General features: G+C 37.2%; 1 protein-coding gene across 1 annotated transcript in view; it reads right to left on the bottom strand.

Annotated features, from left to right (window-relative positions):
• The window catches only part of LOC126341418 (uncharacterized), a 113,313-nt gene that overhangs the window by 12,158 nt on the left and 88,727 nt on the right, over positions 1–12,428 (bottom strand). Inside the window, exon 3 of the mRNA XM_050001773.1 lies at positions 1,873–2,058. Coding sequence (XP_049857730.1) covers positions 1,873–2,058 — 186 coding nt within the window. The remainder of the gene's footprint in view (positions 1–1,872; positions 2,059–12,428) is intronic.

The raw sequence follows: 12,428 nt of genomic DNA, 5'->3' as shown, positions 1-12,428 counted from the left end.
GGCGCTCACTGAAAGTGTTACCTGGCTGAATTCCCGGAAGTTATTTGAAAGTTGTATACACCAGGAGAAACTCAGGTCCCGATCATGAATTGGTTATATGAATTTTGCATAAAGATTTAAAATTCCATCCCTACAAAATGCTCATTGTCCAACAACTTAAGAAAACTGATTTTGCTGTATGAGAAGACTTCGCTTACAGAACGCAAGTGATTTTGGGATCGAATCAAAATGAAATTTTATTGATGAGCGATGAAGCTCATTTTCATTTAAATGGGACCGTGAATAAGCAAAACCTATGTTATTGGGCTCCAGAGCATCCCAACCCTATCCACCAGCATTCTGTACACTCAGAAAAAGTAACAGTCTGGTATGTTCTTGGCTCTGTTAGCATTATTGGACCTTATTTTTGGCAGAGAATTGGGCCACAGTTACTGTTAATTTGTTTTGTTACATTCATATGCTTGAAACAGTCTTGAAACCAGAACTAAGAAAACGACGAATCCCTTTAAAACACGTTTGGTTCCAGCAGGATGGGGCAACATCGCACACCACAAACACTTCAATGACAGTTCTTAGACACGTTTCCTGGACAGATTATCTCACATTTTGGCAATGTTCCTTGGCCTCCTAGGTCTCCTGACTTGTCCGTATGTGACTTTTTTCTGTGGGGGTACCTTAAGAAATGTGTCTATAACCACAAACCACGAAATTTGGACGAGTTGAAGAATGGAATCATTCAAGAAATTGCTGCCATCCCTGCAGAGATTTTAGTCCATGTGATGGAGTATTTTGAGAAGAGACTTGAATCCTGCATTCGAAATGATGGACATCACCTTGACAACATTATTTTTCACTAATAACTTTGTTAACTAAAATGGCAAATAATGAGCTTTGATTTTGTGTAAATAAACATGCATTAATTTTAAAGTTGGCTGAGTATTATTTCACTAAAAACTGTCCGCTTCCCGTGTTTCACCCTGTATCGGATAACTACAAATTATACAGGAACTAGAATGAGGAAGAGACTCTGCCTCCAAACATGTAGAGCCACTAAACTATCTCCATGGAAATGTGGAAATAAAGAAATAGTCCATGAACCTGTTTGCCACATATTCTTTTTATGTAGCCCTCCTCTGTTCACATTTTCCTCCAGTCTTAGAAAGAGAGTGCCTTAATCAATGATTCCAAAAGCTGGAGAATTCGCTATGTTACAATATTTTGGCTGTTGAGAACAGTATTAACGAAGGAATTATGGTAAACTATGAAGGTTCTGCTTAATGAGTGCATGTAGAATGAATAATAACAGAAACTACCATTTCATCAGTTTTTAGTCTACTGCCATTAACATTACTTAAAACTTTTACACGTAGAATCATTAAATATTGCCATGTTATTTGTGTTAATTATTAATTCATCAACTGTTGTACAACAAAACAAGTACCATCAAAGTTTTTTTTTTCTCATGATGCTATGAAATAATACTGAACCATACTCCCTAACCTAGAAAGACTGTATATTTTATAAAATAAACATTAGCACTACAATAGTGACTTAATTATAGCATATACGATACCCAAAATAAGCTGTCCTAGAAAATGCCTAAGTTTGACACAGAATAAGTTATCCTAGTTAACTGTGTAAATGACCACCACTAACAAATTCCAATAATAACTTTACCATTTGGATTACTTTCTCAGGAAATTGGTCACTCTATATGCCTACTAAGATGCAAAAGTCAAAAACATAGTGTGTTACATTAAATGTAATACCTTTGTTATATACCAAGTCAGGAAATTTTGACGTGTTACTGTGTAGCACACTGTAGCACTGTAAGGTGTTAATTAATGACAGCGTCATCATAAGTGTACTTACATAGAGTGTTTTTGAGATGACAGTCCCTGCGCTTAGGGAGAGAACACATGCTAGGAGTAGACAGAATGTTGCTACTAGAAAAGTTGTTGTCATCAGTATGAAGAAAAACTGTGCATTCCTTGTATATACAACACCAACTTGGTCTGCATAATAGGCAACAATCCCCAGGCAGACAGCACCCAGAATCTGTGGAAAAAGAATATTAAATCACTTATTGAAGAGCAACAACATGTGAGATTTTTGAGTATATAATACTTTTAGAAAAATAATTTCTCTGGGTATGCAATAACAATATCATCAAACCTTCATTTAAATTTGTGTCATTTGAGGGATATTGTGGTTGCTTTTCCAGCCCACTGTAGGTCTATATCTTTTCTTCTAAAGGAACACTTAACAGTTGGCTTACTGTATTTGTTATGCTGTGCATTGTCGAACTGTTTGCAATTAGTGAGTAAATATTATTTTCTTCATAATGTCTCATGCTCTTCAACAGTATTTTAGTGTAGATGTAATTTTTATTACATTATGTTGGACTGACTGTAAACACTTGGTATACATCTTTAGTGGCAGTATTTAATTTTAAAGTGTAATAGTTGGGTAAAGCTATCAAAATATGATGGATTATTATTTTTGCCTTCATTGGCACACAGGGCATAGGGCCAGGCAATTAACTCTCATCTCTATTACTTATTATGTACAAATCTTACATCCACTATTCAGTGTCAATACAACTCACAAGTTGTTTTAGACATCTGAAAATGTGCACCTATCAAATTCTAATTTTCTGCGGTATAAGCATGTATACTACAACCGCTAATGCAGAAATTGTATGTAATTTTACCTCTACTTTACTAAATACTACTGTAGTTGCTATTAATCCTTGTGGATATTTTCTTTTGAAATATTCGGTACTGTTCTAGCATCGGAATTCAGAACAAGTAAGTCCATATATGAACTGCAAGAAAAACAATAGACATATAAAAGAAGTGAGTCATCAGAGATGGTCTTTAGACAAGAGGAAAGTTAATCACAGTCATAATATGTATATCATTCTACCTAAGCATAGCTGTGACTGAAATTAAGGAACACTGAGGTTTTGATTAGCTTATGTCAAACATGAAGATGGTAAAATTGTGAAATCACTCATGAACTTGTGCCATAATGAGATGTCACACATCCGCAGTGATTTAAATACCAAAACAAGGCAATGCATGTGACTTTACAGCCAGCTGAAGTGGCCGAGCGATTCTAGGTGCTACAGTCTGGAACCGCGCAACGGCTACGGTCGCAGGTTCGAATCCTGCCTCAGGCACGGATGTGTGTGATGTCCTTAAGTTAGTTAGGTTTAAGTAGTTCTACGTTCTAGGGGACTGATGACCTAAGAAGTTAAGTCTCATAGTGCTCAGAGCCATTTGAACCATTTTTTTGTGACTTTACAGTGAAGTATACCATTGATGATGGTCATGTGGTGACAGTGGTGGAGATCACTTCTAGGAGAATGCTCCAAAATGTGGCATGATGGGCATTGTGTGTGGATTATAACCTGAATCCTGGGAGGATGATGGTTAAACAGACAACCTGAGGTAAAAGCCTATAGAAGGCTTATCTCTTCGACCTGGGATTACTGTGCTGTCTGAATATTTTATTTGGTCAGTATATTTCATAAATGTCTGAATAATTGTGAACTGAGTTGGGTAATTGAAGGATTTTTGTATGTAATTTTTAAGATTGCCAGGTGGTGTGTCTACTAGGAATGTGGCTTAAGCTTGAACCAGAACATGGGCAGTAGTGATGTTTTTGTCTAATATCACAGTGGCAGTTGTGCAGAGTATGTTTATGCAATTACTCCATGTTGGTAAAGCTGGGTCGATCTGATAATCAGTTTAGTGCTTCGGATTTGCAACTGTGGTGAGATGTTCATTGTGCATGCTGTGATATTTTAAGCAATGTATTAGAGCTGTGGCTGGAGGAGCCATATTTGAATAACTGAGAAATGGTTGCACTTTTTGGGGGCTTGCTGTGATAAAGGATATTTTCATGGTGTAATTTTTCTAGCATGAGCTGGGGGTATAACTACATTTTGTGAAATTGTGCAGTTGGTAATAGAGTTTGTTAAACAGAGTGGAGCACAAATTGATTGTGTTATTGCCATTTGCTTTCCTGTACATTTAATGTGAAGCTGCAGTGAAGGCTTACAGTCTAAATATGTTGTTAAATTAATATAGCACATGACTAATGTGAATTAAGTGAATGTGTAGCTCCTTGACAATATAATTTAATTGATTACTCTGGGATTACAATTTAATCTATCTTTATTGTCATCAATGCAACTCATATTTAATGAAATTTAGGTCCAAGTTCTTGTCTCAGTGCTTTGCCAAATTATACAGACTTAATATTGCGGTGGTGCCACATCTGGCACAAATTATTCTATTTAATTAACTGTTGTTTACATAATGACTGTTAAGGTTAAATATATTTTACTTATATTGTATGGATATGTACTGGAGGTGCACCTTAAATCAGATAATGTTTGAGTGGTTTTTGGAGAAGCACGGTAATGTTGTCATACGAATCTTTAGCACTAATTGATGAAATGTCTTCCATGATCCATGGGCAGTATGTAAAACTTGTTATTTGCTTTTCTTTTCATGTCACTGCTGTTTCCTTTTTTATCTATGAAATTTTTGTGAGATAAAATATGTTCTAGAACAATATTCACTCACGGCCTAACATCGCCGTACCACTTGCCTGTTCCACTACAGAACTGATGTCAGTGATCACAAATAGTGACTTTTTTTTACTATAATTATTGTTCTTGTCTATGTTCCTTCTGATCAATGTCAAATTTTACAATAGTACAAAAATGCAAGGAAAAGTAACTGTCAAACTTATAAATGAATTTGGTAAATTCGAATCTTGCATTGAGGATGAAAGTTATCTAAAGATGAGGTTGATTTGGTGCATATTGACTTCTAATAACCTACAAAACCAATTGTGAAATGGAACTGGACTAATGTAAGTTTAGTCACAACAAGCATGTTATTAAATAAAATAAATAAATGTGTTAAGCAACAGGCAAGGATACACAAATTATATTTTCTTTCAAATTAGATCTTGCTGAACTTGGCAAACAACTTAAAAGTATTTTTGAGACGGATTCAAGAAGTCTATAGTATAATACAGCCACAATCAGTGAAACATGAAGAAGACAATATACTATCACTTAAATTTGGACCATATATTTCTTCTAGAGTATAAGTAAGGTCCCTAGCACTTCAGTTGTATGAACTTTTTACCATAATATCCATGCACTCCTGCTGTGCCTGAAGTATGATGTACTTTTTTCTGTCAGGTTAACTCTCATTGTTTTGAGGATGTTCAACCAAAGAGGCAAGTTTCTGTACTGATAGCTTATTGTTTGTCATCATGGTTATGAGCCAACAAATAAACACTAATAAACTGGTGTTTATTTTAACTGTTCTTGCTCCTCAAAAAACAATCAGAGAATAGCTGTGTTTGCGATGAGGAACTTTTCATGAATTCACCTTTCAAGTAATGTGTTTGTATTGTTAATCATTATGTGCCCTAAATGTGTCAACGTAATCACTACTGCGACATAGTAAGATAAGATTGGCAACTGAATTACTTTGCACTGCCAGTGGTTGTTTGCAATCAAACAATAGACTATTCACATACTATTGATATCATCAATGGTTTCTATGCCAAACACATGTTGATGACACATCATAACAATGCCTTGTGCTGGGAGGAAGTCTATGCATGTGCACTTTCTCTTGTGAGATTTCAATTATTTCAATTTTTTGTGTGATGTATATGCAACTTTTAAATGATGAAACAGTAGAACATTTGCCTTAACAGATGTAGAACCCTATACTCGGGCCCATGTGTTCTCTACTAGTGTACAGTTTCAGTTTGTTGGTTTGGTCTCCTAATCTTGAAAACTGTCAGCAGTCAGCAAAGACCAGAAGTGGAGGCAACAGCAAATAATTCTGTGATGGCTTTGGCAGTGGCGGAAAGGGGGTGGGGGGTGGGGGAGAAGACAACAAAGACCTGTCATATTCCTTTTTTTTTTCATATTTCATATTTATTTGCCTGTAGACAACTGTTGTGTTGTATAGGCATCGTCAGATGGTTATACAAATGATTATACATAAGGTCAGTAGTTACATAGTTATACAGATTGTGGTACAAATGATTGCACAAAAGTTAACATATGCTATATGATTATGTAAAAGGTCAGTATGGTTGTATGAGGTAAATTACAGTTTCTTTGATCACAATCACATTTATAATAACAGAGAATCATATTTTTCTTGTAGGAACTCATTTATGCTATAGATTGCTTTCTCTTTCAACCATGTCTGTACCACCATTTTAAATCTATTGTCACGCAATTCCCTCATTCCATGTGATGTATTGTTTTGCCAGCATGTAAAAAATTATTCTGGATTTTACTCAAACATGTCCAAGGAATGTCTGATAAGTTCCTGTTTCTGCTTTCATATGAGTGCACATATGACCTGCTTTCATACATGTGGGCATTCTCTTTGGCATGCATTAGTGTTTTAAGTATGTGTAGACTGGGAACTGTAAGAATTTTGTGCTCAATGAAGTACTGTCTGCAAGAAGTTAAATTGCTCACACCAAAAATACATCTGATGGGTTTCTTCTGCCAGAGGAAAACATAATGCAGATGAGTTTGAAAAAAAGGCATGATATGCCATAAGTATGCACTCCTTACTGACACAATCCTTCAGTTTCCTAAGGAGATATAGAATTCTTGCCAACTTACTGCACAGCTTTTCTGTGTGGGTATTCCAGCACAATATGGTATCATGATAAATGCCTAGCAATTTTACTGAATGTCTGAGTTCATATGATTAATTTCTCTAAGGGAAAAGAGGATGTGTTCAGTTTTATTTTTATTTAATGACAGCCTATTTTCATGGAACCAGTGAGCTGCCTTTTCCATCATGGATTTGTTCATTTGTTTGACAACAGTCACATCATTATATGATGTGATAAAAGTTGTGTCATCAGCATACGTTACAGATTTATATGGTAATGTGTTGGGCAGGTCATTCACATACACAATGAATAAGAAAGGTCCCAGTACAGATCCTTCTGGGACTCCATGTTTTACCTTGAGGGGGTCAGATTTGTTGTTTGAATTTATATATACCATTTGGTTTCTGTGTGTCAAATATGATTTCAGCAGTAATAGTTCTGTTTCAGTTTTTCTAGTTTCTTAATTAAAATGCTATGTGAGACAGTGTCAAATGCCTTGGTTAAATCAACTTAAGTTGTATAGGTATGTTCCCTATTTTCAAAACCTTGTAATATTGATAAGACAACTTCCTGAACTGCTTTTATTGTTGATAGTCCAGTTCAGAATCCATACTGAGCCTTATTGAGAAGGTTGTGACACAAAAAATTTGTTTAATTGGTCTTTCATTAATTTTTCAATAACTTTAGATAATATTGGTACTATTGCTATAGGTATGTAATTTTGGGGTAAAATTAGAAAAACCATGGATGTCCTCAGTTCTGGAGTTGCTTAGCGATCTGACTACATCCAGTATATCCTTAAGATAAATGGTTCTCCATTCAAATTTTGGCAAGCCTCCTGTCAACTCTGTTTCCTGCAATTTGGGAAGTCTGTCCTCACTATCATCTAAATTACTTTCATCTGTCATAACTAATTCTCCATAATTTATGGAACTGTTATTTAGTCCAACTGCACTTAGGGGAACAGGTAAATTTTCTGCAATTAGCCCAGTTTCGGCTTTAACTATTTTCCATGCCGCTTTATGTTTGTTGCTGGACTGATAAATATAGTTATCATTAGCTTTCTTCTTTGCAGAAATGATTTCTTTTCTGTACAGCTTTTTTAAATTGGCATATGCGTGTCTATACTCTCAAGAGTGTCATTTCCCCCTCCCCTCACAATATATTTCGCACCTGACTAGCGTGACTAATAACGACACTGTAGTTTTTCACATATCTCCAGTGGTGATGCAAAATGTGAACTAGAGGGTGGAATGGCACAAAATGTACCTGTTTTTTAAACTAAGTATTAATCATTTACTTAAATTGGCAGCGGTTGCTTTATGATGAGGGTCTGCCTTTTTTCTCGAGAAATGTTTAATTAAGCAATGAATCTGTGTGTGGTATCTAGGTCCACACCATACGTTTATACGTTGTGTGTCCTGCAAACAGGTCAGAGTGGGCCCCGATAAAATGATGACGCAACTGGCCACAACAAAACAAGGCAGTGTTAAGAACACACACTGCAGGGTCGTGGAGAAATGGAGCAGGGTTGGGAGTTAAGAGCTCCCTGCCCTCATTAAGGTGATTGGATAGAGTGGAACGCCATTACCCTAACAGCTTTGTGAGAGCTTGTTGCTGAGAACTGGAGGGCAAATCAGTTGCATAACGTGCACGTTGCGGGTCAGTTCGATGGGAAACGATAATGCTAGAACACTTTCATCTATGCAGTTCGTGAGTTGCATAAAAATGCATCATGCCATAAATTTTCACAAAATGATTTTCAGATATTGAGATAAAACTGCTAGGAATCGCTTCAAGTCAACTCAAATGACAATCTGTATGATAACAAACCACATGCACATCCAGCACAATGGTGCTGCTAATCGTTCATCGAGCTTTCTGTAGCTGTTTACTTGCAATTAAAATTTTAATAAAGTTATAAAGTGCCTGGCGGATCTCTTAAAAAAATTGTTCTCTTACTGGATACTAGTGAACTAACAACTTGCACCGTGTCAACAAAACTAACAAACGACCAGAATGTATTACGCACACTTCTTGTAGCGAATTTCGTACTGATACCGAAAATTAAATATTGTTGGTGGCTTTTCATTGATACAATTCCTATGAAATTCGTTCACAGTTTCATTCAGCCCGCTTCTCAAGCAATAGACTTGTTTCCGTTTCATGTAAAGAAGAATAATGGTTCATAGCATGGTTAAATATTTCTGTGGTTGTACAATAAATTATTGAAGTAGTGTCGACAAACTGCAAAACGTTTCCAGTGGGCTAGTTAATCAATCTTTAGTATTCACAAATACGTTAGCTCTAGTATATCAGACTATAAAGTCATAGTCAAATCTCTAAATGACATCTATTTTACTTAGAGCATAATTTTCGCTCCATCTGTGACGTCTTTGTCAATTCCATACACCCAACCTCACCCATAACTAGTTTCCTGCACTTCACAGTATAGACATGGCTTTAATTTCAGCCGTTCTTACCGTGCAACTGGTACCATCACTCGTCTCCGCCGTGCTTCCACGGGCTACAGGAGACGATCAAGACACTACAAACGACTCTCACTCAAGACGATGCATTAAAATCCATCCAGGTGATTTCTGTAAATTGTTTAACGCAAATGTTGATGCTGTTCCTTTGAAACGGACATAGAGGATCTCTTTTCCTACATTTTTCCAATCCGAGCTTGTATTTCGTCTCGTATTACCTCGTCATCGGAGAGTCTCAGGCTAGATTCATTTTCATTGGTCGTTACGGTTCTAAACGTATGGGCAGTGGATTTTCGCTCTAGATTTTCACCTCGTCTCACTTTCTGTCTTGCGTACCTTTGGTGCTTTACATTATCTGTGTTTAAGAAATAGAAACCATCACCTGAAAGGTTGGCCTGAACGTCATCATCTTTTGCTAAGCATTGTTCAATTAGAAGTGTAATCCCCAGGCTTTACTGCGATCGGAGAACAGACTGGAACCTTTAAAATAGAGTGAACGGCGATTTAGCCAAAGTTGGTACTCTATTATTATTCGGCGGCAGTTCGCATGGAACAGAGAGCTAATAACTGGCTCAAGTACGTTTTGGTCAAATAAGTGAACTTGACGCAGTTATTTAAAGATGAAAAAAAAAGTGTACTGTTTCCGTGCAGCTGGAAGATTTAATTTTGTGGCATCTTTAAACTAATCTCGAGACCTTTGCTTCTCAAATTGCAGAGGAAATCTCGAAGCGCCAGACGGAAGTTATCAGCGCTGTATGTTTGCATCTCAATGGTCAGATATCAGAAGTTATGTGTGTGAAAGTGTATTTAAAAGAGTTTATAAGACGAATATCAGCAAAAGTGAAGCAAGGGTAATGGGATGCAATCCACTATGATCAGGCCAATAAGTGTTGCTATTTGGGCAGCATGATTAACTGATATTGTCAAAGTCGGGAGGATATAAAATGCAGACAGGCAATAGTAAGAAACGCTTTTCTGATAAGGAGAACTTTGTTAACGTTGAATTTAAACTGAAGTGTTGAGAAGTATTCTCTTAAGATCTTTGTATGTAATTTAGCTTTGTGCGGAAGAGAAAAGTAAACGATAAACAATCCAGATAAGAAGAGGATCGAAGCTTTTGAAACACCAAACTGCTGAAATCATCGGTCCCTAGACTTACACACTAATTAAACCAACTTCTGCTAAGAATAACACACGCACCCACACTCGAGGGAGGACTCGAACCTCCGGCGGGAGGGGCCGCGCAATCCGCGCCTCTAACCGCGTGGCCACTCTGCGCGGCACAGAACAATGCTGAACATTGGGGGGTACGTAGAATCACTAATTGTGAGGTACCAAATCAAACTGCGGAGACAAGAAATTTATACAACTTCAATACTAAAAGAAGGAATCGATTGATATGATATATCCTGAGGCACCAAAAAACCGTCAGTTCAAAATTGATGGCAACAGACGACAGACTAGGGTGAAGAGCTGCATTAAACGTCTTCGGACTGACGACCACAACAACAAAAAGTGAGTGCAATTGAATTTCTACAAGCCAGTGACATGCGATGATAAATTGTGACTGTCTCGCTGGTTAAGGTGAGTTTAGCGATCATTATCCTAACACATGGATCACGACGTGCGCATGCTTTCATAATATCACTTTATCGTGGAGAGGGGAAGCAAAATTTTACATAAGATGTAAAGAGTATTTTTCACATTTCCTATGAAAAAAGTCAATAGATTTCATCGTGTAAGTATTGTGCATTTCTTCTTTGAACTTTCCTTTTTGTTTAATCAGTGCGCCGCAGAGCTGAGTAGCACTCCTGGAAGAAAGGATATTACGGAGAAATGTCTTAGCCACATCCTGGAGGATGTTTCCAGAATGAATTTTCACTCTGCAGCAGAGTGTGCGCCGATATGTTCTTGTTCCTGTTACGTTCACACACAGCACTTTGAATCGTTGCCTTTAGCGCCATCCTACAACGGTCCAAACCTACGGTGTTTTCACGACACGTCTGCCGAGGTGCGCATTTTCCATTTGTGCAGTCTAACAATCGCAATAATAGCGGAAAAGAACTTTGCAAACAATAAGATAATATTGTTTTCAACCACAGACACGTCCACAAATGGCCAGAATCTACTCTCTGTCACACAAATTAATAGGCCAAAGACTGAAAAACTAAGAACTGTTTGTGATATGAAGTTGGACAAAACTGAATTTTAGTATAATAATCCAGGATTGGAATAAAAATTAGATAATTGTTGATTATTCCGGGTAATACTGCAATCACGAACTGTAGCTGCCAAGTTGTATATGGAATATTTCATAATTTACTTCGTTGTGAAAGTCAAGCCTTTGATGTATGAGGGGGAAGATTGGAAGGGAGACACCCAGGGACCTGAGAGCGCTAATGCACTTGATTGTTTTGGAGACCTAATCCGAGGTTTTCTGCCAGCCTGCAATTATGCTGTAATAGACACTGAGCAACGCTGTGGACATGAAGATATAAGACTCAACAGGACATGGACGTGGCTGATTCCGGATGATGTTGGCGATCTCATCATTATTCCGGAATGTTTTAGAAAAGTGTCTTTTTTTGGCAAGTGTGTGTATCTTTAAGTGTGGGGAGGGAGCGAGTTACCCATAAGCAATGCACATTACTAACAAATGACTCTATTCTTAAGATGACATGTCTGAGCATGCCATACGACTCTTTTCTCTTACAAGTGAAGTGAAGCACTTCAACTTCTGCTCGAAGTTCCCGCAACTCATTGTACGTAGTTGATTCCGAACATGCCGACACCACGCGCACAACAGCCATCTCCTGTTGGTGTCATTTCAGCAATTTCTCAGCCCCATGGTGCATCTGGTAATTTAGAGCACTAACTCACACTAGTAAAATCTGTCTGCCAATGTTCCGTTTGTTTCCAAGAAATCTCTAACACCCTACAAAGTGACCCTGATATTATCATCATCAATAGGACGTGTATAATACTGTTTTCTTTTCGATCGTAGGTGCTGTGTAAGGATGTTAATTATCACAATAGCCTTATAAAATATACTCGTCGCTCAAACCAGTAATTTTGTAGTAATAAAAGTAATAAAGATGTTTTTCAGTTGTATTCCAGGACCTGTGACACCTAACACTTTTAGTTTTGTTGAATGAAAATGGCAAACTCGAGTGCACTGTTTATATTTTAAAAATATGATCATTGTCAATAGGCTTCTCATAAAGGAATCCCAATACCAAAAGAATAGTCACGTCA

This window comes from Schistocerca gregaria, chromosome 1 (assembly GCF_023897955.1).
Source record: "Schistocerca gregaria isolate iqSchGreg1 chromosome 1, iqSchGreg1.2, whole genome shotgun sequence".
NCBI classification, from domain to species: Eukaryota; Metazoa; Arthropoda; class Insecta; order Orthoptera; family Acrididae; genus Schistocerca; species Schistocerca gregaria.
This window is presented reverse-complemented; position numbering and strand designations above follow the sequence as displayed.